At 40.6% G+C, this 27,725-nt stretch overlaps 4 protein-coding genes across 6 annotated transcripts; all 4 read left to right on the top strand.

Annotated features, from left to right (window-relative positions):
- Window positions 1–169: 169 nt before the first annotated feature.
- On the top strand, window positions 170–14,348 carry RB195_011310 (uncharacterized protein; the record flags this gene model as incomplete). Of its 2 annotated transcripts, XM_064192661.1 has the most annotated exons (17): window positions 170–193; window positions 318–332; window positions 715–740; window positions 839–864; window positions 935–948; window positions 9,831–9,896; window positions 9,956–10,063; window positions 10,255–10,375; window positions 10,442–10,706; window positions 11,080–11,249; window positions 12,778–12,860; window positions 12,990–13,092; window positions 13,153–13,313; window positions 13,376–13,435; window positions 13,541–13,645; window positions 13,709–13,861; window positions 14,028–14,348. In XM_064192661.1, the coding sequence occupies 17 exons, from the start codon at window positions 170–172 to the stop codon at window positions 14,346–14,348; spliced, it is 1,821 nt and encodes a 606-aa protein (XP_064050243.1). The 2 variants fall into 2 exon arrangements, with proteins under 2 accessions (XP_064050243.1, XP_064050244.1); XM_064192660.1 differs by lacking the exons at window positions 170–193; window positions 318–332; window positions 715–740; window positions 839–864; window positions 935–948 and having other exon boundaries at window positions 9,834–9,896.
- A 1,635-nt stretch (window positions 14,349–15,983) lies between these two features.
- RB195_011309 (uncharacterized protein) lies at window positions 15,984–18,895 on the top strand (the record flags this gene model as incomplete). Of its 2 annotated transcripts, XM_064192659.1 has the most annotated exons (2): window positions 15,984–16,079; window positions 18,230–18,895. In XM_064192659.1, the coding sequence occupies 2 exons, from the start codon at window positions 15,984–15,986 to the stop codon at window positions 18,893–18,895; spliced, it is 762 nt and encodes a 253-aa protein (XP_064050241.1). The 2 variants fall into 2 exon arrangements, with proteins under 2 accessions (XP_064050241.1, XP_064050242.1); XM_064192658.1 differs by lacking the exon at window positions 15,984–16,079 and having other exon boundaries at window positions 18,473–18,895.
- A 423-nt stretch (window positions 18,896–19,318) lies between these two features.
- Window positions 19,319–19,927, top strand: RB195_011308 (uncharacterized protein; the record flags this gene model as incomplete). The annotated part of the gene is made up of 2 exons (XM_064192657.1): window positions 19,319–19,428; window positions 19,687–19,927. The coding sequence occupies 2 exons, from the start codon at window positions 19,319–19,321 to the stop codon at window positions 19,925–19,927; spliced, it is 351 nt and encodes a 116-aa protein (XP_064050240.1).
- A 5,379-nt stretch (window positions 19,928–25,306) lies between these two features.
- RB195_011307 (uncharacterized protein) lies at window positions 25,307–25,579 on the top strand (the record flags this gene model as incomplete). Its single annotated transcript, XM_064192656.1, has 1 exon — window positions 25,307–25,579. The coding sequence occupies one exon, from the start codon at window positions 25,307–25,309 to the stop codon at window positions 25,577–25,579; it is 273 nt and encodes a 90-aa protein (XP_064050239.1).
- Between the last annotated feature and the right edge of the window lie 2,146 nt (window positions 25,580–27,725).

The following is a 27,725-nucleotide window of genomic DNA, read 5'->3' as shown; positions in this document are numbered from 1 at the left end:
TGACTAAAGCACTATTTAATTCCTGGTCTATCAGTGAAACAAATATTCACAAAACAACGAAGAATGGTTTCATTTGTGTGTGCTTTCCTGACGTTAGCCAACGAGTGAGCACACTCACGCTCCAATCACTCATTGTTGCCAACGATTGGTCCCACTTGGAAAATACAGGATGCCAATCAATCTTGAGCAGGAGGTTTGGTGATTAGGTGTTCCGGCTAAGCTTTTTTTGTTCTTTCCCGGGTATAATGTTAGTAACTACACTTGGTATTCCTTTATCATTTATTGCTTTCAGACGCCAACTGATGTGATGCTTTCAGATCATAACTATTCGCGTTAGAAATGGGCCACCACGGTAGATACGCAGCGCGACGACAACGTAAGGTAATCGCACGGTGTTCGATTTCGTTTTGGCTCGTTTCTGCATGTTCCTTAATTTTCTGTTGTTTCACACAAAATAGATCATTTGGTCGCTTTTGTGACCGTTGTGACCAGCCGGTTGGCGCCAATGGGGATCATGACCCGACTAGAGTTGCTTTACATGTTATGTCCCGTAAATTTTCCGGAATAGAATTGTAATTTCGTTATATCTTGTGAATTTTCCGGAGTAAAATCCTATTTTCGAGTTCATGAACTCGATATGACCAGTTGGAACGAGTTCAAAGAGCATACGAAGTATCGGGAAATTCCCACATAGCGATCTGTAGCGTGTCTTAGTTTTTGCCAACTCGACCAGCGTTTTGGTGATCTTCTTAACATTTCCCCATTTGTTTTCTTTTTCTTTTTCTTCTCCAGCAATTTTCAGAAGTCTTTTTTTTCCTCGTAACCGTGCAACATTTAGTGCACTGACAACTACTGTGATTGATGGTAAGAAGACGAAGCAGTGCGTGAAACATTGTCGACAAGCGGAAAACGTGAAGTGTTAGGCGATCCTAAGAAAAGTGGAATTTGGTGGGTGGATTTATCGTCGCCTAATTCGTTGTTTTACTGTTCATCCTTGTTCTCTCTTATATTTTTGAATCAAATGTTAAACAAGGTTCAGTTTTTTGCACGTCACGATCTTCTTCGGGTGCCAGTGGATCTTAGTTTAGTTGAATTAGTTAAAGTTAAAGGTTTTTGCGGAAGAATAGCGTGTGCGCAAAAACCTTTAACTTTGGATGGCTAAAATGTTCGCATTCGACTTCCGTTTTGACTTAGCAAGTTATTCCGAAGTGTATGTAGGCTTTGATCTAATCACAATTTCTTTATTGTTAAGAGCACAAGCAAAGGATTGTTCTAGTCTTTTCCCTCTATCATATTTCTTCTTGCACAATGGTTAAGGATTACATTAAGTTAAGTTAACACCAGCGTTCGTTTAAATTTTCTGTGTACGTTCTCCTTAATAGTACCTGGGGTTCAAGATTGTTTGTACGAGCATCAAAGCAGGAACGCTGAGCATCCCCAACAGAACCATTCTGCGGGTAGCATCAGGAGCAGCAGAAGCGTTGTTTAATCCATTAATCTAACTGTAACTGTAATGATGCCATGAAAATGTATTTCATTGCTCTAAGCTGTAGAAATTTTCCCCGACGAGTATTTCCACCGCTGGCTCCACCTCAAGCGTTTCTTTTCTTCAACCTAACGAGAAGAAAGAGCTGTTTTGTTTGAAATTGTTACCCTTCTCTGCTCTTGATGCCTCAGGTCCCTGGATTTTCGGTGGGCGGGGATGACTGTTTCACACTTTCAGTAAAAGAAGAAAAGGCCATAAAAGAACCTAACATTTAATGTTTTCTCAAGCGTGTCTTTAAATGCTTCTGTTATCTGAGTAGAAGAGTGGAAATGACTATACATGATGCACTTCAATTGCTATGCTATCAGTTTTCGGAAACTGGATCTGACAGTGACGGTGATGAATGCAAAATCACGTCTTGGGACGGGTGGTGTCACCCGCTGAGATTGTGCATTGGTTATGCTATGCTGAAATGCACAGCAGATTTCAAACAGCCTTGATTTGGTTGTGGAGAAATGTGTTGACTAAGTTTAAGAACACAATATAAATTTTTAGTTCTACCTTTGTTACAAGCAATTATATTCTTTCGAAAATTGGATGTGTAACTCTCTTGAACGAAGGGGCTGTGGACTGTTTTCTTGGTGCAGAGTGTTCTCACAGGTGTCAGTGGCATTTGAATTTCATTTCCTGTATTCCTTACCACCTCCCGATATTCGGGGTAATTGAACGATAGTTGTTACAAACTTCATTTGAGGTTTTCAATTTGGTCGTTAGACCATTATGACTGATGGTCAGCCGTATTCGCGGAATAACTTACTTGAAGCCCCAAAGAATGCCCAGCAACATTCAGCGATGCTGTCACCCTTGCTGGCTTATGCATACATACATGGTGCAGAAGTCTCTAGTTTTTGCTCTAAAGGAAACTTAGGATTCAGCAGTTGGCACGCTCTGGATAATTATTTAATTCCATCTTCGCATAAACGAACCAAGCTTTTTTGTTAAGAATATTGTCGAGAATGAATCTTGAGTGTGTACTCTAGTTTAAATTTTTATGTTTTAATTTAATCAATAATTTATTCAATTAACATGATTGAAGTTCATTTGGTTTTCTTAATTTGATTCGTTCTCTTAATTTCCAGTTCGTTTCATCTAATTCCGAAGGGTAAGAATTAGTTGATTGTTTCGGAAAGGTGGACATAAGATGAATTGCAGTACGGTCGAAATGGCCCAGTTTGAGATGCAATGTGTGAATGGCACAGTTCCTTGCTCTCGATACAGAATTTTTCAACCGCTGCCAAATGATCGCGTACCTATCGTCCATCGTGCTCTTTCGACCGTTTACGCCAAATTGCGCCATAAATAATGTCATTTTGATATGCTTTTGTCTCGCTGTAGATATAGTAGAGGACATCGAAACTCCCGACTATTGTTCTTTCAAACTTTCTACCGATGTTTTTAGTACTGTTCCGCAGCAAGTTCTTTTTTTTTGAAACTCTCAATTCACAAAGTGCATCTGTGGATCATCCTATTAGCATTGTTGTAGGTGTTTTGAAATGGCAGATAGTCTCAAACTCAACAGCATTCAGCAGCTTCTTACCGTGTAGTGTTAGAGTATAGTTGGTATGTGAGACTTAAGTCGTATCAGCAAAATATTCGGTTTCGTGGGAAGCGCACCAAAGTTGACGATCGCTGCCGGTCGTTTCAGCTTCCCGTACTTTTGTATGTGTGGACCGTTTTTTTCCTGTTCTTTCTTTTTCTCCATAACAGACATCTCGTTAGACTATTGTGTTAAGGTAAGATATTCAGTGCCGCCTCATCACACGGAAAGATATTGTTAAAAAAAAACTGTGACGTTTGAGTCCGTGTTACGGACGTTTCCTTTAACTTTGCGTCTTCCATTGTGTACACATCTGATGGATGTACTATTCAAGAGTCCTTAACATTGATGGGAAGGGAAAGATATTGTTTAAAAAAAACTTGATCTACTTACGTAGCTCTTCTTTTTTTTTCGCTGTAGCTCAAATGAAGGGGGATGAAGAGGGGGGGAGGGCTTCTTTGTGTGCATTCGTTTGGTGAAAGCAGATTTTGGATTTCTTGCCTTCTAATAACGTTAACCTGATGTGAGGAGAAAATGCTGCAACCGAAGACTTTGAACAGAAGTTTTATCCATTGTGTTTTTAGCGCTGTACCAGTACTGTAGAGCTAAAGAAATTGTAGGATTTGTGTAGGAGAAATTTGGAGGCTGTCAGATTTTATGGCTTCGAATAAGGAGCGTCTATTGGAATAATTGATTAGGCCACTGTTGAACATGTGCAATCGAATGCATGTCGAGCATAAATTGCAATCAGCTGTTGATCGTCATAATCGCAGCGATGCGTAAATCACTGCGCTGACAGACAGCGGTCCACAGACGTACGATACAGTACCCCAGCACTGTAGCGGTGTGCGGAACCCTCCGAGATAGGCGCGCTCATTTCGAGAAAGGGCGCGAACCGTGAAGGATTATCGATTCTATGGGATTACAGGGAGCAGCTGCAAAACGAAGCTGCCTGTTGCAGACGCCAGCATTGTTCAGTAGTGTCATGGTCTTCTCTCTGTGTGATATAGGCCACTGCACAAGAACTGGATCTGCGAGATTTCAGAAGTGTCAACAGCAAATGCGATTTGTTTGAAGTTTAGCTGGGCATGAAATATTAGCAACGACGCATGGTAGACGTACAGTTAATATTGCTGTACGTGCTAATATTTCTGAAAGCGATCAGAACATTAGTATGTAGGCGATGATTGGTCTGTTACTGGGTTTCATCCTTAGATATCGTTCAAGTGTTTTCTCGATCATTTGAATTAAAGATGATCTCTGTTTTCACTCTTGTAGCATCTAACATTTCGAGCGAAAAACTATTCGTTTTAACCGGAGCTGAACCAGTTTTCATTTAGTCGACTTCAGTTTAGGTTGTAGGTGTGGAAATGGACCTTCAGTTCACTGAAGTGTACGAAGAGTTAGTTACTCTTTATGTAGAAATTGAAGTTCAACTTACACTTGAAAACTCCATTTTTAATGCGACTGTTTTTTTAAAGATTTTAATAACAGAAATTGAGAAGGAGAAAGTGATCTTTTTCCATCCAACTCCAACTTTATGAACTCATAGCAGCATTTAAAGAACGTAATTAACGAGGATAAGACGTGGGATATTTTAGTAGCTGAATAAAAATGACTAAAATTCCTCCTTTTTCAATCGTGGAGGAAGCACTTTCACTCGAGTTCTCGGAGATAGGTTGCCGAGGTTTACTCACATGGTAAACCTGGCATCTATCTATATTCACTTGAAAGACATAACATCTTCCTGTTGTATGCATATCACGCAATACATACATATATGTGTAGAAATGTGTTCATGTTCCTTCACTATGGAACGTCGGCACCTCACGCAAGCTTTACATAAAGTTATCTCTAGCCGTAGTACTTCTCCGCGCTAATATTTTTATAATTTATTAATTTCAGTTTATTAAAGCTACTCATTTGACCTACAATTTTCTTCATGCTGTTTTTAGAAAAATGACAAGTCTGCAGTATGCAAGTACACAGCAAGGAAAAGGTTGAATATATATTTTCATATGTTGAATGATAAAACACCCGCTTAGCCAATGTTTTCTAGTCGCTAGGATTTTTTTTATCAACACTGCATCCCGACCGACAAGATCTAAAACATAACCATCACTTGAGGCTTTAATTCACATTAAATAAGTAACGAATTTAAATTTTCAACTTCTAGATATTACCTTAGATATTTAGAGTCGTTTGTTAGAAAGAAAAGGATGTTTTAATTTGAGAAGTAGAAAAGCTAGTGTTCTCAATAACAGCGCCTTTCTGCATACATTTCCCTAATTCTTCGGTTTAGGAAGTGTTGACGAATAGGCTGACAAGTAGCCACAGTTTGTCTATGAGAATGTCGCAATCACAGTTGACGAGTAGAATGATAGTCCAATGAAATTTTGAAATGTATCGTTTATTCTCAGATTCAGCATGCTTCCTAGGCGCTTTTTATTACGTTCCGTTAACCTCTCACTGTTCCTTTCTTTCGCAAGTTATTGGAGTTGAATTTTTGTTTCGTTCTACCCGTACCTCAGAAAAATTTCTCATTCTTGATTTCCTATTAGTCGATAGGATGCTTAGGATTGCGCTGGCAGTATGCGCATAGATCCACTTTTTACCACCTTTCTTTGTCTTCCACAATATGGCATCTTGAAAAACTGCACGCATTACTCATCGTCGCTACCGCATCCATCCGTTTGTTCTCCGTTTCCCCCACTGCTAGGTAGGTGATCTTCTTCGAATAAAGTCCAGAATTCTTCAAGGTAATTGTTCCATCGGTTATACGAGATTTTCTTGCACCCGTTGTTATGCCTCTACTGTTTCTACCACTTCACTTATTCATAAACACTGTCAGCCCGCCATCGCTAGAATCAAAGCAAGTTCTCCTCGATGGCTGTTGGTTTCTTGTGTCAGTGACCGTAATCTATGATCGTTGTTTACCGGAGTGCCACCAATCTGACCCAATCGATAGTTGGTGGTGGTTACATAATGTACGGCTGACCCTTTAGGTTCTAACAGAGGTCGAGCTGAGCTGATTTGCCGCAGAGTTGATGCGATTGTGGGCGCCTACAGTTTCGGTTCTTGTAGGCGGAGGCTAATGGATGACTTTCGACAATCAAAGAAATCCAACAGTATATCTTTGTTTTGGAAATCTCTAGGAGGGAGCGAGTTAGGGTGCGCATCAGAAGGCCTCCTGAGCGCCTCCCAGCGAGTTACTGTTAAGAACCCATGTACACATAAGTGACTCCATAACAGCAAATGCAATGAAATACACTTCTTCGCCAATCAGAGTCAATGTTCATCGGTAAAATCTATTTCATTATTTTTCAAATTAATTTGCTGATTTTTTTAAATTAATTTCTGATTATCACACGAGCTACTATACTATAAGGAATGAGAAGAGGAAGAAAGCGAAGGGGAATCGTTTTAGGAGCATCGTGTCCACTCATAAAAATCGGCAATTTTAAAAAAATCCTTTTCCAACAAAGCTGCTCTGCTGAAACACTTCGCTTTTTTTTTGATTTTATTTAGAAGCTATCAATTTACATAGTTGTTGTATCTTCGTTCTCTAACTTGTTCCTGTTTCTTGAGTTACAACAAGAAAGATGTGAGCTTTCGTTTTACAGTATGCTCTTCAGTTAGTTCAAATTTAATTAGGCTTAGATTTGAAAAAAAAAACTTCAAACTGTATCCTACTCTTCAGTGGTATGGCTAGCAGTTAGGATACCTTATAGTTGTCTTGCGTTAATGAGTGAATGCATATTTTCGATGCTTGAAACAATCAAATTTGCGCAAGTTGCTCATTTTGTGGAGTCTTCAAAGGAAACGCTCCTTATTCTTAGAAATGGACGCTCATTTCCAAATATTTATTTTCCATAGATTATTGATGTTTCAAGTTTTGCAGACAGTTTTTGAATATGTGATTGGTAGGATAAAATTTTGCGTGAGTTCTGAGCAAAAAGAACTAATATTAAGTTTAATTTTTGCTTGTTTCAAAGCGTTCAGAATTAATTCGAAGATGTAGTGTGATTGTTTCAGAAAAAAATTGCGAGCAGTTAAAGGCATTTTCGAAGTAAAATATTATAGTACTATTTTAGATTTAAGCATTCCCATCTTCTTTTTCTTGAAAATAGCCTTGCAAAGTTTATAATATAAAAAAGTAGTAATATTGGTTTTACTGATAAGGTATTGGTATTTAAAATCCTAGAATCCTTTGTTAAAATGTTAGAAAGGACTGGTATTTAGAATCCTAGAATTCTTTGGTAAAAGAGCTGTATTTTGAAGCTGACATAGGTCATTTGATTACCTGGAAGAAATTGATAAATCGACATTTTCAGCAATAAAAAACGATCTTGTTATAGTCTTCATAAATGTACGTTTTCTCTGGAAACACTCCCTTTTAGTGCAATATTGCGAGTTCTCATTTGTTGCCTAAAGTTTCCTACTAACTCGGGGGAAAGAGAAGTTTGTTAGTTTGAGGTGCTGAGGACTAGAGTTGTAGTAAAGTAGTTCGTATCTTTGAGCAGGTCAATCCTTTCAAAGCGGGTTCTTCTTTTGCATCGTGCACTTACAGTCAGATCGGGGGAGCAATTTTTTTCGGCTTCTGCCGCTGTCTGCAATTTGCATATCCCGGCAGATGGTCTCGGGCTGACCCTCACTCTGTTCCCTCTATTCCTCACACTGTCTACTGCGATCGCATGGCCTGGTTTGTACCGCCTTCATTGAGAACCTCTCTATCGGCATGCTCTCTGCTTAGCTCTGACCAGCCGGTGCTCCACCCCTAAAAGAGAATAGAGGCATAAAGCACTCAGCACATATCCAGACAGTCATCTATGTATTGTTGACGCAATTTCTGAGGGCTACTCACGTCTCCATCAACTAATACAAGGTTACAAGTGACTACGTACATCAAAATTAGCAGGTAAGCCTGCTGCAGCTTAAGTTAGCTACGAAGAATGAGCTGAAGATATTAGCAAATCAACGATATCCTGTAGTTTAATATGAGAAGAATGTCCCTACATGCTCGGTGTTAGCAAGTTTTGCCCTTCAGTGCTCACTTTATCTTGCTAAAAAGCCGGAAAATGAAAAGATAGACCTTTTCTTAGCCTAAGTTCTATCGCACCATTCTTCTTTCGGATTATTCACATCTAAGCTACCACCCTGTTTTCAAACGTTGAAGCATCGCTGATGATGAATGATTTAGTTTGAGGGATCAAGGCTTGACTCCTTGTTTTTGGTTGAATAACCGAGGTTTCGAAATGTTTTATCCTTTCTTATTTCAGTTTCACTTTTCTAACTCTAGAAATCACCCATGAAGGTTACGGTGTTCGATATCATAGGTGATTAGTGAATTTGTTCAACTCATCACCATTTCCCAGTATAAACCGCAAAGAAATCCTAGCAATTAACAAAGTTTTTCCCGCGCGAGGAATTCTGCATAACGTTATTTCATGCGTCGATCTTTTTCTGTTCGCATACGGTGCTGGGGCATGCTTTGCGGTTACGGTATTAATGTGCGCGCGACATATGGGAGTCGTAAGGACCTTTTAGAACTGCTCCTGTTGCCGTGCTGTTTAAAAGGGAGAGACACGGGAATTATTAATGGGTTGAGCTGAACCTCTATCCACTCGCCCTTTATATGTCGAAATACCGTTTTGTCTTAGTGCTGTCGACCTACGACCTGTCCAAGTGACCTTTTTCATGCATCGGCTGTGACATACTGCCATTGGCAACCGCTAGGTACCTCTCTAATTGACTCGATATCGTATATGCTTGGCATATCTATGACTTGTTCCCAATCGGCTACCGCAAAACCATACAGCGTCGTCGGCAGTTTTGGGCGCCAAAATGCCGATAGCATGGGCGGAACTGATCCAGAGGCTATTTTGAAGGATGGGACAGATTTGGACTAGCGGGGTCAGTCGCAGCCGTCTACCCACCCTAGGCTTGTCTTTACCTGTTTTCTTTTTCGTTGTGTCACTTAAGCTTCAGCATTCAAGGTTTTCAGTTCAAGATATGTTTGAGTTGGCACTCTGATAAGAAGAACCCCTTGTTGAATGTTTAATGTTGTAGTAATAAGGCCACAGTATTTGTAATCATTTTCTGATGCTTTTTTTTGTCAATTATCATTTTCGACGTTCATATGGAACGTTCCATACATGGGCAACCGCAGCCGTGTAAGCGTCTACCTTCCTCTCTAAGAATTCTTTATACATGTATTCTCACCGACTACTATTATTTTTCTTTAAAGAAAAATCAGTTGAAGAAGAGAAGGGAGACATCTTCCATATGCTGAGGTAAATCTTCCTCACAATCCTCGATCTTCTAGTATCTTCCCGTGTCATGCTATTGGCAGAGGTGGGACAGTGTGGGTGGGTGTGAGAGGTCGGGCATCAGAGGCCCGAGTTGTTTTCTGCACAGCCGGGTCGTGGCTGGGTCGCATTGCGTAACCCATCATTCTCAATCCTTCTAGCCAACCTCCTTTTTTCCAACTCGTATCTGCATTCTCTTTTTTGGTTGCACAGGATCACTGGGCATATTTGAATTAAACATTTGTGGAAATGCCTCGAATGTATGTCATAAGAGCTTACGGGACTCGGTCTTGAGCTTCCATCTGCAGTCATGCGCCCTTGTTGTTTTTTGTTGAATGATTCCTTCAGAACGAACTTTAATTTGCGTTTCGCATAGATGATTTCATACTTTAAACATTGTATGTTGTGAATACACTATCAATTAAAATTAGACTTTCAGACAATGGCGGCTGGAAAACCAAATCAAAATTTTGGAGTGGAAATGTACGGATTCCCAGACTTTGTGGTATGTTCGAATTTGAAACGCTTGCTTACTGAGCTGTGCGCTTCAACTTTTCTCTTTAGCACGTCCCCTCTAAAAAAGCACACTACGACGCGTGGAGTAACAGTACCGGAAGCAGCAGCGGATGCAGTAGTAGCTGCAGTCCAAGTCATCTAGAAGAGCTACACGTGGTATGCGTTTAGTACTTTTTCAATACAATGTTTGTAGAAGTGTAGGCTCATTTGTCACGACATGATGAGCTCAAGAACGTCTGCTGACCTTTTGCTATCCAATCTCCTTTTTGATCGAACCGCTACTATGCTTACCTGCCGAGCTACTTTTGCAAACAAACAAAGTTTGAAACCGTATAAGCTTCCTTCAGGACATCCCACACTCTTCAACAGCTTCTGTTGCATCAACGAGTACTGCATCGCACTCATTTTCCGAAACTGATGTGAATGCTGTTCGAGCTCCTGTACCTACTTTCGTTGACCTCAAGCCTAGTACGCTTTTAGCAGAATTTTTTCAAATTTCCTCTGGGTTCTGTAGGTCAAGCCTCTTTTTTCCAGTTTCTCCGAAAGATGGCGCACCGTCCATCGCAGGTGCTCTGGCACTAGCATCTGAAGTGCTTGCAAATAGCGGTCCTAGTAACGAAATTCCATCGTTATCGACGTCCTTCTCTGAAGCTTCTCAATCTGCGTATCAGTCTGCAACCACGACAGCACCGGATGCAGTGGTAGCACCGCTGGCTCCTAAACCGATCTATCCGAATGTGCAAGCAAATGTAGAGAGTGGGAGTCATCCAGTGATAACACACGATGCACGATTTTCGAGGCGAGGGTTTTCTGAAACATTTACATTTGCTTTAGACACTCATATCAAGTCTGTGACTCGTTATAGAGAAGATAAAAAGCTGACCAAAACCAAATATTAGTGAGGTAACGACCCATGAAAGCCGTTCATATAGAGATAAAGCTTGATTATGGGACATGGTTTCTAGCGTTCTTATACATAACACGATGCGTGACGTTTCAAGTTTGGCTAATTTTGATGGGGGATGGAAAATCACACTTCGCTACATCTTTATGTTTAGAATTTCAAAGATTCTGCAACGACTTAGGAGCACTCTATTCTTTGAATTTTCTTCCATTTGAAACATACATTCATCAGTTTACCAGCAACCATTTCACTAACGATGCTATTTTAGTTATGCGGAATTCGACGAAGCTTTTGAAGCATGGAAAAGGGAATGCTTGCATCCTTTCCGAGTTGCATCATCGGAAACTTTGAGGGAACCGGATGGCACCGTAAATCATCGCTTTAAATATCGCTACGTTGTCTTCCATTGCGCACATTACGGTGAACCAAGAATGCGAGGTAAACATTTCAGTTATTTCACTCTATTTTCACAACATCACCTGTGGTGATTGCATAGAATTGTTCCAACTTGACACATTCACCCATCTGTCGCTCGGTTGCCGTCCCCGAGACGTTGAAATGGACATGTCCGCATGTGTAATTAGGTGAAGGGGCGCTGAGGGTGGAGAACATGTGGCGCGACTGGATGCCGTTTTCTGTTACCAAAAAACTGTTCCACCTGTAACCGCAAATTTGCCCCGGTAGAGCTGCCGTACAAGGTCAAAGGTAATGCAGAAATTTTGCGCATATGAGAAAGGGAAACCGCTACCGTATTATGACGTCGTCATTACAAAAAATTTTTCTCTCATTATGATAAGGTTGGAAGTTTCAGATGCTAGAGTGATGAAGTTAGAGTAGTGATGGTGTGGTAGAAGTTATCTGCTCCGCTCTATATTCCATAAGCTTTTTTCATACCAGAGTAGTGGATCTAAGGTTGGTACTCCCAACCCTTATAGGGATATATCTTGTTGTGTAGTAAAATTCAGTTGCAGCTTTATTGGCGTTCTATTCCGCATGTAGCTGGATTTGCTTTTCTAGGGTTCTGAAATAGTAATTGCTAAGTCAGTGCAGGGTTGATTTTAAAACAATTGTAAATATATAAGCTAATAGTAAGAAATAAACATACAAAATGAATATACTCATTTTTGGAAGATGGTAAAGATTACAGTCTCGTCTGAAGCATGAAGTCTGCTTACTGTTGTATTTTCTCTGGGTTTGTTCCCTCTTTCTTGTTCCGAATTTCCGACACTGTCTTGGCGAGAAGAATGCGTACTTTGAAGGGATTATTTCATCTATTTCCTTTATATTGTGCCAAGAAGCGCAGTAAAGATCTGTTATGTTGAGTAGACAATTACTCCTTGGCAGTTGTGGAACGTCATCAGCCACTATTAGGTCCAGAAATTCCGAATCCCAGCTAAAGAACTGCTGCGCAGACAGCTGTGCGAATTGTGTTCTATGCACGTCGATCTCTCTATAATCTGCGTTGTACATTGCACGGTAACCCACAATTAGCATAGACAGATGCTATTACCAGCTGACAGACTCGTGTCCGCCTCACTGTTGGGTAGCTGGTTGTTTCGAAGACATAGCACACGATTTACTGCCGCTCGCCGTTTGTTCGATATTGTGCTAAGCGTTTTTGGAGCTGCGCTAGGAGAAAAAAATTGCGTCCGAAGATAGCAATAAACCATAATGCGCGACACAGCTGTGTGCACTATGCGGTTCGATTGTTCTATAACAGACTCGCCCAAGGGAGATTTGTGTCAAGGGGTGACTTAGTAGAGAGATAACGAGAGTTTGTGGCCTTTTGCCTAGGAATGCATCTTCCTGGAACCATTGTGTAAAACAAAACTAAGGATTCCACTACTTTAAAGCTGGTATGAAGCACACTCAATCCAATCATTTTTTTGCATTCTGATAGAAGCGGGAAGATTACTGTAGTTTTCTTTAGAGGTTTTTTTAACGCTGTAATTATAAATCATTCTAGGTATTGGAAAACGACCTAATCAACACTATTTACCATCAGGGTGTCGTGCTATGCTACGACTAAACTACAGTTTTAGTGAGCAGGTGAATCTTGTTCGTTGTTTGTTTGATATGTTTTTTCTTTCGGTCTCTGCTCTGTCGGATTTATTTTCTTGAATTTTTGCACGTTTTATTTTTGGAATTTAGAGTTGACGGCTATAGTCTTTGTTTCAGCTACTAAAAATTACCACACTTCACGATGAACACCTTAACCACGAAGTTTCCCCTGAGATGTTCAGAAAGGTGTCAGCTAAATTGAAAAGGTCTTCGTGTGGAGGTACTGTCCATCTCATCTTCTGAAATTTTATTTTCCTCATTATGAAATGAGACAATTTAGCGCCGTCACCGGCAGGGAAGCGAAGTAAGCTTGACTCGCCAGTTCCGTCATCACAAAGCGTGTCCTCACCGGTAACAGCTCAATCGTCACCAATGACTGGATCAAATTCGCCTTCATCAGCAAGTACAGTAGGCTCTATGATGAACGCTTTTCCTGCCCAGGTATGTTGGTGCTATCTTATATTTTATTGCTTCAGGATTTACTATCCCATTATTATTCACAGATTTCTTTGGCGCAACCAAACGCCATGGCAAATGTTGCGATCGCGTTGCAACAACAACAGGTCTGTTTCTCCTTTTCTCCTTTTGTTTTTGAAATGATGCAGCATTTTTTTCTAGCGATAGTTGCTTTATAGAAGTGTTCTTGTTCGCACAGTTTGCTGTTTTAGATCATGGCATCACTGTTGAACCAGCAGAAAGAGAACATCAACTTGGCTGCAGGTCTATCCTCTCTTGGAATTCCGAGACCGCAGCCGTCGATGCTGAATATTTTGGTAAGTTGTGAAATTATTTCTATGCTTCTTTTAGTGATATTCTATGAATATGTTCCATTATAGAGCATGATGGGGTTGCAGCAACGAATGTTGCTTCAACAACAACCTGCATACGGTCTGATGACACCTTTGGCACCGCAAATGGCGACGCTGCAGCAAGCACAGATTCCTTCGAAGACGGATGGGAAATCCAATGCTAGTGATGTTGAACGACAGGTTCGTATAATTGAACGTCTGTAATATGTAATAATATTACAGACAATAATATTACATGAAAGAGGATGAGCCCAATTTTACGCTGACAGTAAGGAACCTAAGTCTCGTGTTCTTATTTTAGTGTTAGACTAAGGAATTATTAGATTACTTTACTCGAATTGTTTAGAACCGCACAAAAACTGATCTACCAGCGCCAGTCGCATTGAAACCAAGTACTGCTTCATCTTCCTCCGCGTCCCAAGTGGAGGTGTCTCCGGGAAGTCCTCCACCGCACCTGGTTGCAGAGGCGCCAGTTCCAGCATCGCAAGTGCCAGCGAACGCTAGTACTTCGCCTGCGCCAACGACAATTGCCTCTGCTGGGTCCTTCGAGGAGTCGTTAGCTCTTCTCCGCAATGGTGGCCATGACTCGGAAATAATGACCCGTATTGCTCAACTGAACTCACTTTCTTCATTCTGGGGAACACCAACAATTTCAGAGTTTAGGTAAACCGTGTTATTATCGTGTTTAGGACGCACAGCTCACGTCGAACTGACCCCTTTAATTATTTGTTGAGAAGTACTGTTCATGTAGACCATTCAAACGTACGTGTAATGAGTGCGTGTAGTTGTGAATTTAGTTGTATTTTCGTTATTTATTAATTACCTATTTATTTATTTATTTGTCTTACTTAGTGAGACGTTTCTAATTATAGGACTGCCTCAAAGGTTATCCATGGTGGTTGTTGGTTATGTATTTATTTCAGTTTTTTCTTCTCTCATAACGGACTTGAACTGTACGGTTTTAAATTAGGTCAACGTGCTATCTTTGCTCTTTTTAAATGGGCATTTTGTTCCGTGTTCAATATTCAGCTCAAATGCTATTTTCAGCGGTTTTCACTTCCATGTTAGGATACGGGAAATTGATTTTGTACGATGTTTATTGTATAAATGGTTGAAATATGTTCGGTTTCATTTAAGTGCAAGTTGGACAGAACTATTAAAAAGTTTGGAAGTGGATGCGGGATTTGCGATGCTTGATTCTAGAAAACTGTACAGGAGACAACTGTACAAGAAACTCTGAGAGCAAGCAGAATCTCTTACCTGATTTTGATCTACTGCTGCAATGCTTGTACAGAAGGATTGAATCAAATGTTTTAGTTTCTTTCGGGGAAGTAGGAAGCTGGTGTGACGTGTCCTGTAGATATGGAAAATTCTCGTACAGGTAGGGTGTGAACACATGGACAAGTCACCAATAAAGCATACTGCCTCTCAAGGAAAAAAAGTTCAAAGAAACTGACAGCCAGGATACTACAGAAAAGAGGTAGTGGTCAAAGAATGGTAAGAACTCACTGAATAACCTAAAGTCAAAAGAGTAAAGTTTAAAAAAACTCTGAGAAATTGACGAAAAAATGTAATCGTGAATAGAATTATGTGCAAAATCAAATAAGAGCAGAAGCAAAAAACAGGAAGAACCGATCGTCTACAAACCTTCAAGCCTTTTTATTCAGCAGAAAACGATCCAGTTGCATTTGTGGTAAAGTGCAAACGGTACAAATCCAACAATGTACTTGGAAGTGCTTTAGAACGTTCTTTTGCGTCACATCAGCCAGATATTGGTATGGCTTTGCGTTTCGCAGAGGAAAAAAAAAGAAAAAAAAGGAAAAGAATTGAAGTTTCGCGGAAGTGTTCATCATAAAGTGTTTCTCACGTTAGTCAATTTGGTTAGGATGCATTCATGCGTCAATTCAGGATCATTTGAGGTTCACGAACGCGTGTCTAGCTCAAACAATAACCTTCCGACGGCGAGCCGATCCACTAAGTCAATGTTTTTATCTTTCCAAGTAGGTCTGGCACCAATTTATCGATCCCGGAGGAATGAAAGGTTTGGATGGCAGTAGACCGACTTCAAACTATCAATGGTGCAGTCACAACCGAACCCCTCCCTCTACCGACTGCGCCATACCCGGTCCCTCACTGCGACATACCCTTAAATTTCACTTTGCTCTGTCTTAGACATTCGTAGTATCCACAGGAAAATTTCGAAGACCATTGAGTTTTATCTTGTAGTTCGTTACAGATTTTGCTTCATCTGAAAGATGCAATCTGTTTCAAAAATGTTCCTAAAATGTAAGCTGAAGGAAGGATGCTCGGTGCCAATAGGTACACGAGACGCAGAATGTTGAACGGCGACAAATGGACGGATTATGTGCGGACTTTTGCTGAAGATCGAGATAGTTGGGTGAGTTATGCTCGAGACTATCAGAGGATGTTGGAGCTAGAGAATTAATCGTACAAATAATTAAAGTGGTTATTCTATCTGAAGGGTCCTAAGGAACATGAACCACATTGAAACTAAGGTTATGGTAAAGTATGAAATGCAATAGAGCAGCGTATGCCATTACTACCTGCTTCTGGTTGCAATCAGTTCTTATCAGATCATGAGTCTGTGTTCTGATTACGTAAGAGCCACGCAACTGACGCAGTTACGTGATGGATCTTATCAAAATATTGCAAAGACTTGGTGTTCAGTACAACAACACATCGCCAATGCACATTCGCATAGGTCAAATCCCTAGTAGGAACGTGGAAATTTTGGCAATAACTTTCCATTTCGTAAAGAACGTCAGGAAGCTAGGACGATACACCGTTTCGAAAATGCGAGCAATTGCGTCACGACGTAATCATCGTCCCGGTTAAAGGCATCACCCCACCAATCTGGGGTGGTACGGATGTCAGCTGGAGAGTTCCTACGCGGGGTCGTAGATTATGGAGACGAGGATGATTCCGTCCATTTCTTCCTAATTGCCGTAAAAACGGCACGGAAGATGCGGCGCGTGCACAAGGCTGGCGCGCTCCAATCGAACTCGTTGTAGAAAATAGCTTGCCGGAACGCTGCCGGAATGCTTTTGAGTCAACTGTGACTGAGATGTACTCAGAGCACTTGCGAGCGCAAGCAGTTTCTTGATTCTTATGAGATCTAGCGTGAAATCACTTGTCGTTCTGTGATTATATCCATGAAGGATAAAGGATAAAGTTTCTGGCGTTAATCAATCCGCATGGGATGCGCCCTCACGCTCACTTCAATTCAGAATCGCTTGAGGTTTACGAACGTGTATCTGGCCTATACAATGACTTGCGGTGGCTAGCCGATGTGTCAAGTCAGTGTTTTTATCCTTCCAGACAAGTCTTATACCCATTTAGACCCCGGAGAGATGAAAGGCTTGGTGAGCACCGAGGCAGATTGAACCTCGGATCGATCGCGCAGGAAGCGGAACCTCTAACCGCTACGCTACACCCGCCCTGATTATATCCATAACTTCTGAAATAACAGTTTTTTTTCTAATTAAGGAGGTTGTTCGGGAATTTCCTGCTCGTGGTCATACTTAAACCTAGTAATCATGGCCATCTTCGATTTCTGTTGTAGTTTTTCTTTAACCATACCGAAGGTGTTCCAATTTTTTTTCTTCCAAAATTGAAAAAAAAAACATCAACTAACCAAAGCCAAAAAAATGCTTGTTTCACTCCAATGCAGGACGAAACAACGCGTGCGTTGGTAAAAAATGAGACGGTTTTAGGACCCTCATCTAATACACGTAAGGCGATGGTGTGGTGATGAAATATTTTCAGTAATTTTCTTTTTAGAAGAATTCTAGTTCAATTTGATCTTTGTCACACTTCAAAGTCACTTTCACTTTATTCTAATAGTTAACCTATCTCAATTTTTATGAAGAAAACAGAAGTACTGTTTTCACGGACAAAGATGAGTAAATACACGTATAAATATGAAAAGCAAATGACGTACAATGTATAGAGAAAGGGAACAGATAATTTTTTTTTACAGAAGCGAGTTGCTTAGAACTACGCCGGTAATATAGCTTTATTCTTTGGTACCCTTAAGTCTTTCAACTGCGTGTTCAGTAGTTTTGCAAGGAAACTGTAAAAGATGAGGAACGATAGTAACATAACGGGAAAAAGTGGAGAACCGTACGTAAAACTGTCCTCAAAGTTCTCATTCTTCTAATTTATCCACTAATCTCTCACTGTCTCTGCTTTTTTGTTGTTTATTCATTTCTGTGTGTTCGCATGGGTCAAATCTTAAACATAGGAAAAAAGGACGGGATATAAATACGATGTTAATTCAGGTAGTTAACTAATCTAAGGTGGAGGGAGTTTTTCTTTGTGTCTTTGTTTATGTTGAATGTTTACGTCGTCCCTTAAACGTTTTACTTGAAATTTTCATGTCCACTCTGAAATTAAGTACTCCACATATGACTATAGTGCGCTCAAAGCGAAATGAAACACAGTTAGAAGAACGAGAAATTAACTAAGACTAAGACCATCCATGGGAACTTGCAATCCCAGAAGCCCTCCTCTCTACGCTGGACGTAGGAGTCACCCGGTGGAGGGTACCGTAATAAAATAGACCACATCATCGTCAATAAAAGGTTCTGCCTGACGGACGTCGCTGTTGTACCGAAGTTCTATACGGGATCGGACCATCGCCTCATCCGAGGAAGATTTTCCTTCACAAGGAGAGCAGAGAAAGCCGCCAAGTTCAGAGGGAGAAATCCTAGAACTATCATTAACTGGGATCTCTTCGCTACTCTAGCCGGCTTTTGGAAAGATTCCGCAATGGACAACATCGACGAGGAATATGACCGGCTCGTTGAACACCTTCACTGCGCGAAGAAGGCTGAGAGTTTTAAAAACACCAAGAGACGCCTGTCTCTTGAAAATCTTCAGCTGATACGCCAGCGTGGAGCAACACGAGCCGCAGGGAACCAAGAACTCACGTCCGAGCTCGCAAGGCTTTGCAGAGAGGCGATAAAGGAAGACCTTAAAGAGAGAAGAGTAGAAGTGCTGGCTGAAGCTGCAGAGGCGGGGAAAAGCATCTGCTATGCCCGTCGAGACTTCGCCAGTCGCAAGACGAGGATGACTGCTCTCCGGAACCCGAAGGGAACAACCATTGCATCGAGAAGGGGATGGAGAAAATCATCTATGACTTCTACTCTGATCTCTTCGACAGCCATGTCCACTTGCCTCCTCACCATCTGAAGGAAGACAGACATGTCATTCCAGAATTCTCCCGTCTGAAATACGACATGCTATCATGTAGGTAAGGAATCGTACGGCACCCGGTCCCACCAGAATAAAACCAGAACAACTGAATAACCTTCCGCCGGTACTCATCTACACCCTGGCGAGGCTCTTTACCTTTCGGAATGCAAGGTTCCTAAACAGTGGAAGACCAGCAAGACCGTGTTGTTGTATAAAAAGGGAGATCCATATGACATCGGCAAATATCGCCCAATCTGCTCACTGTCCGTCATCTACAAGCTCTTTACAAGAGTGATCCTTAGTAGGATTGAAAAAGTCTTGGATGAAGGACAGCCATGCGAGCAAGCAGGGTTGGTATTCGGCACGATTGACCACATTCGCACTGTTTCGAAACTCATAGAAGTATCGTGAGAGTACAAAATGCCGCTCTGTCTCACCTTCATCGACTTGAAAAAGGCCTTCGACTCAGTTGAGACGGAAGTGGTCGCGGAAACCTTGGACAACCAAGGCGTGCCTACTCAGCACATAAGGTACTTCGAGAGTTGTACAGCACGACTACACACTTCACGATTGGAATTTCGCCATTCTACAAGAAGATCATCGTCGACGTGACGAGATGGGTCCAACAGAGTGAGGCAATTTCACCTAAAATATTCACAGCCACTCTCGAGAACGCAATGCGAAAGCTGGAATGGGAAGACATGGGAATGAAGGTTGATCAGCACACCAGCTACTCCATTTGCGCTTTGCTGATGGCATCATTTTGATTACACCTAACATTAGTCAAGCGGAACGAATGCTGACCGGATTCGACGAAACATGTGGATACAGTCTTCAGCTGAATCTGCAAAAGACGATATTCATGCGGAACGGATGGGATGCCCCATTCACGCTCAACGGAACGAGCATGTCCGAATGCACCGGCTACGTTTACCTGAGTTGGGAATTGAACGTGATGACGACCTGACCCCCAGCTGGGCAGGAGGAGACGAGCGCCTTGGAGAGCGTATAAGAGCAACGAGGATGTAGTGAAGAAGACCAGAAACACCCGGCTCCGTGCTCACCTCTTCAACAGCACCGTACTTCCTGTTTTGACCTATGCTTCGGAAACCTGGGCATTTCGCAAGCAGGAAGAAAACGCGGTGAGCGTCATTGGGAATTGAGAGAGTGATGCTAGGAGTATCCAGTTTCACGCAAGTGAGGGACGGGATCCGAAGTTCTCTCTTAGGTTAGCAATCGAAAATTAGATACGCTGCCGCGTTTGCCAAGGAAAGTAAGATAAGGTGGGCTGGACACGTGATGCGCTTTAACGACAACCGTTGGAGCAGAGCCGTGAGCGACTGGGTTCCCCGCGATATTAAGCGCGTTACAGGAAGATCGCCGACCCGAAGGTCAGATTTCTTCACGAATTCCTTCAAAGAAAATTATGATGCTCTTCGTGTCCCACGCGAAAGGAGGAACCACTGGGCTACTCTGGCGCGCGACTGGAACTTATGGAAGAATTACTGACGCCCGCTCGACCATTTCGAAGATCAACGGGAATCAAGGTGATCAAGGTGATCATATTGAGCCAGCAAATTGTGTTCTAATAGCACTTCTCTTCTTTGAGAGTGACAAGGAAAAGAAAATGTGCATAAAACAAATAGAGATTTTTTTCAAGTGTTTTTCCATTCTCACCTATTTTACAAACTTTGCTTCTATGTGTGTAGTACAAAGTGTTTTTCTCGTCTATTTTGGCTACTTTTTCCTGAATGTATCTTTTTTTTCCAAAAAGTTGACCGTTTTTTCGATTACGTTCCGCCCCACCACATGCGTTCCTTGCAAAAAACAGCTACACGCGCAACTGTTCGTACTATAATCTTTTTAATAACGTTGACTCTGTTCTCAGTGTTTCAAAATGTATAATTCTGTGAAGTAACTCTGCGTTAGATGTTAGATGAGATTTTTCTCAAAAAAAGAGATGGCATAATCTGAAAAACTCACAATGATGGCCTATTTCCATTTCATTAATGCATAGTAATGAATCAAAACATCATGATCGTTGTTTTACGCATCTTTAGTACTCCATATGTACATTAATTGCATTACAATTAATGTTCTGTGATATCCTTATCCTCTGGTAACATCCTATAATATAGTCCTCTATTTTCCTTAAGACGGGTGTAACGCAGCCGGTAAGAGGTCCGCTGTGGCGGTACGGGTGAGGGTTTGAAACCGCTCCAGTGCCAACCAAGCCTTTCATTCCCCGGGGTCCATGAATTGGTGCCAGACTTGTCTGGGAGGATAAAAACACTGATTTGATCATCGACTGGAACCCGCAAATCAGGTTAAGAAGTGTTCCAAAACCTCAACGATTAAAAGTTGCAGTAAAAATTCGTTCTCGCATCCCAACTGGATTGATACGCTGTAGACGTTAACATTTTCCTTTGTTTAGATTTCAAAACTTTTTTGAAGTCTTTAAATAAAATTTTTTCCGTTCGAAATTTCATTGCGACATTTTCTTACATCATTTCCAAATCGAAGTTACTATATATGAAATTATAGTTGAAAGGTGCTTTTCTCATCGGAGAAATTGTTTATATGGGATATTTCACGTTTCCTCGCTATATCTCTGGTCACTATCACTTTGTCTATAGTATAAATATCGTAGCGCGGTGGTAGGAAGTTTCGCGGCGTCTGTACATCAGATTGCTGGAAACTCTTATAAGCTGACCAAACTTTTCCAGAAGATATCAATAAATTGATCTTTATCTAACAGGTTTTGGCTTACGTTTTAGTGTAGTTTTAAAAGCCAACTTATGTCGCCATATCACTTTTCCTTCTGCAACACCTTGTACCTCCGCTTCTGTTGTTGCAAACTTGCAGTTTTTTCCCAGCTAAAAACTTGCAGGATGGCACGGATCAGCATTCTTTTTGTTTCTTCTGGAAAAATAAAGCCTAGAAAAGAAGACAGATCAATAAAATGACTTTATTTGTGAATACATATTCGGACGTTATTATGGATGAATTAAAAGGATAAAGTCACTGGCGTATCAATCCACTTGGGATGCGCCAACGCGTTTTAATGGAATTCGTAAGGTTTTGGAGCGCGTGTTGATCTATACAATGACTTGCGGGGCCCAGCCGGTGATCAGGTCAGTCCCTCCCAGACAAATCTGGTACCAATTTATCGACCCTGGAGGGATGAAAGGCTTGGTTTGCACTAGGTCGGTTTCGAACCCTCGACCGTGTGCCTATAACGGACCTACAACAGACTGCGCCGCACCCCCCACTCTCCCCTCCCCCTCCACCCATTGTGGATGAATTACGTTGAATTATGTATGAATTATGTTTATATCGTAGCATTAACCGCTAAGATGAAACAAGGTCGATTCTACTAGTATCCGTAGCATGATGAACAGTTGAAAAGTCTTGTTTGCCTTGTCTGCTTCCACAAAATATCTAACAATTAGGGCAGAATCATGGAAATTTCTACAGCGCTTCCCTAAATCTTATTATCAAATGTTGGTTGAACAAGATGCAGGAGTTGGACATCTGCAGCATTGAATCAGCCATTCATGCCATCTGGCGTAGCCCGAAAAGAAAATCCACCGCCTGATGTCTGATTAATAAAAGCGAAGCCGCCTGTTTGCAAAAATGTTTTGTAGAGCATTTTGTTGCGGCTCATGCGGCTTCAGAACAGCGCCGTATTAGTTAGGCTAGGATTATGGCAATTTGACCAGAACGTTAGCCTTTAATTTTATTCCAAAAATGTCCTTACCCACCAGAGTCGTTATTTTATATCTTTCGCATAATATACTCATGTGCTCTGTGGTTTAAATGGTTTGAAAAATTTCCAGAAGCCTTGATTGGCAGTTTGAAGATGGATTTGGATAGTTGATGTTTTAACTGAGCCAAACTGAACAAAAATTGTGGCACACTTCATAGCAACTAATGTTTCTTACCTCTGCCAGATAAAAAGAATAAAGGATGAAGTGTCTGGCGTTTATCAATGCGATTGGTATGCGCCGCCACGTTCACTTCAATTCAGAATCGTGTGAGGTTACGAACGTGTAACTGGCCTATACAATGACTTGCGGGGGCTAGTCGATATCTCAAGTCACTGTTTTTATCTTCTCAGACAAGTCTGGTACCAATTTATCGACGCCGGAGGGATGAAAGGCCTGGTGAGCACTAGGGCGGATTCGAACCTCCGATCGATCATGCAGGTAGCGGAACCTCTAACCGTTACGCTACACCCCTTATTTTTGCCAGAGGAATTCAGAAATTCTTTCGAACAAGGAAATTGGAATCAGTGGTCGAAGGAGAGAGAATCGGTGACATCTATTCGCCTCAATCATCCTCAAATGTTCTAAAACTGGACGTTAGAGACTACCGCCAAGGAAGTGGTGTGGTGAAGGAGCCGTCCACGTCTGCAGACATAAGTCAAAACATACATAGATCGGCGAAGGACGTTGTTGTTAGTTATGGAAGCACATTCATTTCTCTTGTTTATTTTGTACTCTTAGTGGGAATCCAGAATATATTTGAATTTCCCATAGTTTTCTAAAGCAGGAAATTTCAGTTTATTAGGATTTGCTCTCGTAAAATGGGAAGTTTTTGCTTACAGAGGACAATAAAGATTTTGGATTTCTGACTTTTGGATTTTTTCAGATCTTCAAAATTGAAAAAAATATACACGTGTTCTCCTAATTAACAAATTCGCACCTGTGTCATCACCCTTCGTCCCCTTATCTATCGTTTTTGAGGTTTTTTTTCTTAGTGTCGATGTCATTAGATAGACTATGATGTCAACTCAATCTGTAGTGACCTTACAGATTCAGTTCATAAACTGATCATAATTATTGATCCAAAAAATAAAATATACTTTACATGTGTATTTCTTCAAAAAAAAAAAACCCAGAAGAAACCCAAAATTAGTATCATCAAATTTTATTGGGAGATCCAAGGCCTGAAAGCATGTATAGTTAAACAAAGAAGGATCCGTACAGGGTCAGGCTTCAAGTTTTTTTTCTTTATGACTCTATATCCCCCTCAGAATTCCTGTCCTAAGATTTGTCCGCCTTTCTGTGGGACGATATGTCAAATTAGTCCCGCAGTCCTTACTACTTCTTAAAACGTTACTTGGGTCCATTTTAGTGATCGGAATTGTACGATTTCATTGTCGCTTCCTTGAAAAACTGCTGTTTACACTAACGCACAGATCGTCGAACATATGTCTAATCGGTATAAAAAGAAGATCGAAAAAGGAGCTGTGGAACAGCAGGAACAGCTGCGATCTGTTCTTCTTCACGCTATTGTTATAGCCGAAAGCCAGCGGCCAGGACGGACGAGCTGGACTTTGCAGTGTCGAGCATTAATCACTCGTTTGATACACGACTCTGCATCGTTTTCGCAGCTGTGCTGATGCAGAGCCGTGTATCAAACGAGCTTTTCATGCTCCTCCATATCCTTCAAGTAATCTCAGCCGTCCTCTTCGAAAGATTCGTATATAGCAGAAGTTTATCGTTCTCCAGTACAGTTCCATTGTTTAAACGTCACTGAATTGTTCAAACCTAACCAAACTTGCAATTTTCGATGTTTAGGACTACAAACGTACGTAAACAATATTTCTATTTGGGCGAAAATCCCTCGAATATTTGTCTTTGTAGGCAAAATAATTTTTTGTATGTTTAAGAGTCATAGCTAAAATACGATGGGACACAAACGTAGAAAGTAAGTGTAAACTACTGTAAACACGTGATATTAATTGATTTCTCTATTTGAGCCGGACACGAGGTTGTTACTATCCTTTATTCGTGGCTAACGTTTCGGCAATATCGCCTTCTTCAGAGCCTGGAAGGCTGAAATCGAACGTGATTAATCCGATCAAATGCCTCATCCGCCCAACAAAGAAAGTACCACGTTTACTGTTTGGCCTCACAGCCACCAACTAGCTCATAGCTATGTGATATTACTTTTTGATACTGTTTTTGGCAGTGTTTTTTTGATTATGTAGATGACGTTAACACAAAATTGCTACATACAGTTGGTTCCCACTACCATCGTTTGCAGCAATAATCACTTGAAGCTTGTTTCATCCACCATAGACGCTATTCAGCGCCATGAACAGATTTCTGGAAAATGCCAGGGTGTTTTCATTCTATATTTCTCGCATGATATCAAGTATTACATATTCAGCTATGCTCAGTGAAACCGAGGTTGTAAAATGTTTGATGAAAACAATCTCCTGTTACTTCGGGTCCGCTCTTCGTTACACTTCTTTGAGATTTCTCGCTCGTTCGTACAATCTCCAAGGAAGTCGTTTTGCTCATTTATTTTCGTCGCGACATTGCCTCAATATTTCGAATAACACAGCTTTATCAGTTTATTTGTTTATCATACAGTACTTTTTCTTTAGCAGAACCAATGTTGCTATCGATTTTAATTCCGGCGAACGTTTCGGCGTGCTCGCCTTCTTCAGAACCGATCATGAGTCGTAAAGAAGAATGCAGCGCTGTGACCAACGAGTTGGCGCCGGGTCAAGACGTCAAGACCGTGGCGGGTTTTCAAAAACCGGTTCAGGTACAAGAGGTCTCGTCGTTAGTTGCTATTAGTGACGCAACTCTAACAATCGGTGGTCCGCTAATATCTGGATACTGCGAGTATCACAGTGAACGCTATTGTGATCTGGTTCTCTGACGGAAGAGGTTGAATTCCTGACGACGCTGTCTTTGACGAATGTGTTTGTTGAGTCATATCTTCTGGAGTGACGAGCCGACACATTTCACGTGCCTTTGATTTTCCAGGAAGGCGACGACGCCGAAACGTTAGCCAGAAGAAAGATTGGTAACAATCCCGGTTTTGCTCAGGAAAAGTAGCACATAACTCTACAATGTCAAAAAAGGTCAAACTTGGGACTTATTCAACAAATGCTTATAATTTCGCTATACAGTACTTTGATAAAAAAAGAAAGAATAGAAATAAAAATCATATTATTTTAACTATTGGTACTACAGGTAGCTCTTTTTCAGCAACAATGATTTCACGAATCTCTTTGTTGCAGTTAGAAAAATTCCAATGTAAAGTTTGTCTGTGACGAAGTTTTTTAGTATCAGTTTTCTTTTTTTAGTATCTAAAAGGTAAAAAAATTGTGTTTATTGCAAGTTGTTCTGGAATATAAGACAGTAAATGCTTTCTATGTAGTGATCCTCTAGAATCTCCTTTAGTATTGCAGTGAAATGTTTGAAAATACTTTACTGTATACTAATAAATACTGCAATTACAATCAGTATAGCATAAGAAAAGAAGTATGTATGCTGGTCGTTAAGAAGGAAACTTATTTTCCAGCTTTTCGTTCCATTGGCATTGGAAAGGACTGATTTATTCCAGCTGATTTCTTTTTTGAAATTGATCCTAGAAAGTTTACAGAAGACTAAAAACATAATTTTTGCTAATTTCATGTAATTGTGTAAGTGATAAGAAAGTGTTGAAATCTAGTTATATGCAAAGAATGATGCTGAAAAAGATGATTGTTTTTTTTACATGATTTCCTTAGTGAATTTCCGTGATACTTCCACTTTTGTCGCTACATAGAATGCTACTCAGAGCATTTTGAGGGTAAAGTAAAGCTTTTGGGATAATGCATGGAGTGTTTTAAGTGATCTATTGTAACTTTGTTAAGGCGCAATCTGAGTGCTTGCCATGCACTACATATTTTCTTTTTTTTTCCGGTACTACGCCTCCTGGTGCTACGTACAATGTTGTAATTCAAATGTGGAAATGTATTTGGAACTGGGCTTATGTCTACGAAAAACGTTATGTTGAACTTACACTTTAAAGAGACATAGTAAATCCAACAGTTTCGAAGGAGAAAAAAAATCTGCTCCTGGGACTTGTCCTAATTTGCGGATAAAAACTATCCTGCGGGATACGATTTCTTGTATCTTGACATCTTGACAAATTATTATTGAACAACACTCCAACCAGTATCCGAAAGCAATAAAGTCCAACCAGCAGAAAGGCTCTTTTGTTACTGACAGGTTAAAAACTTCTTCAAGAATATCTGTTGTAGCAAACTTAAAAAAAGACCTTAGGAATAAGGAAACTAAAAGTAGAATTGCTAATTTTACTTTTTGCTTACAAAATTTTTACTGCTCTGTAAATTTTTTTATGTGTATGTTATGTTTTTTTATGTGTATTTTTACTACTTTTACTCTTTGATTCTGTTAGTTTGAATATGACTAAATAAGTATGAAATAATAATAATAAGATTTTAGGCACAGGAACATGTTGGAAAAAGTGACAGGTTAATTTTCAAAAAGTGCTCTGTAGTTTATTGTAACATAATTCTATGAAGAGAGAGGTGAAATATTAGGAAGGGCCACGAGATACGACAGCAGGCACGCGCCATAGCTGGTTCTGAATGTTTTACTCAATCTTTCCAGAGTTTTTTTTTCTTGTCTTGTAACCTAGTTCATTTTTTCAGACATCATTCAATATGGGCGGCAATCGGTTCATGAAAGCGAGATCTACATACCTATCTATTTATATCTATCTATCTATATTTATCTATTTATTTACTTTATCCCGAACTCTAGCAAATCTCCTGCAAAAGAATTTGTTTTCCAGAGGCACATTTCAAGATGGTCAAAGGAATTACGTTTCTAGCTGGATAACTACGGAAATTCTTCGGAGAACTATTTATAGCCAAAAAAGTTTGAATTCAGCTTTCCAATTTTTCTGTAAATGTTTAGAGTTTAGGGTTAACTAAATAGATATGTCTCATCTTCACGGGTCGATCCACAACCACAACTAATGGTGGAGAAAAATGAATGATGTTTCAAGT

This window comes from Necator americanus, chromosome III, assembly GCF_031761385.1.
Source record: "Necator americanus strain Aroian chromosome III, whole genome shotgun sequence".
Taxonomy (NCBI): Eukaryota; Metazoa; Nematoda; class Chromadorea; order Rhabditida; family Ancylostomatidae; genus Necator; species Necator americanus.
Note: the sequence above shows the minus strand (reverse complement) of the source record. Positions and strands in the feature narration are given on the sequence as shown.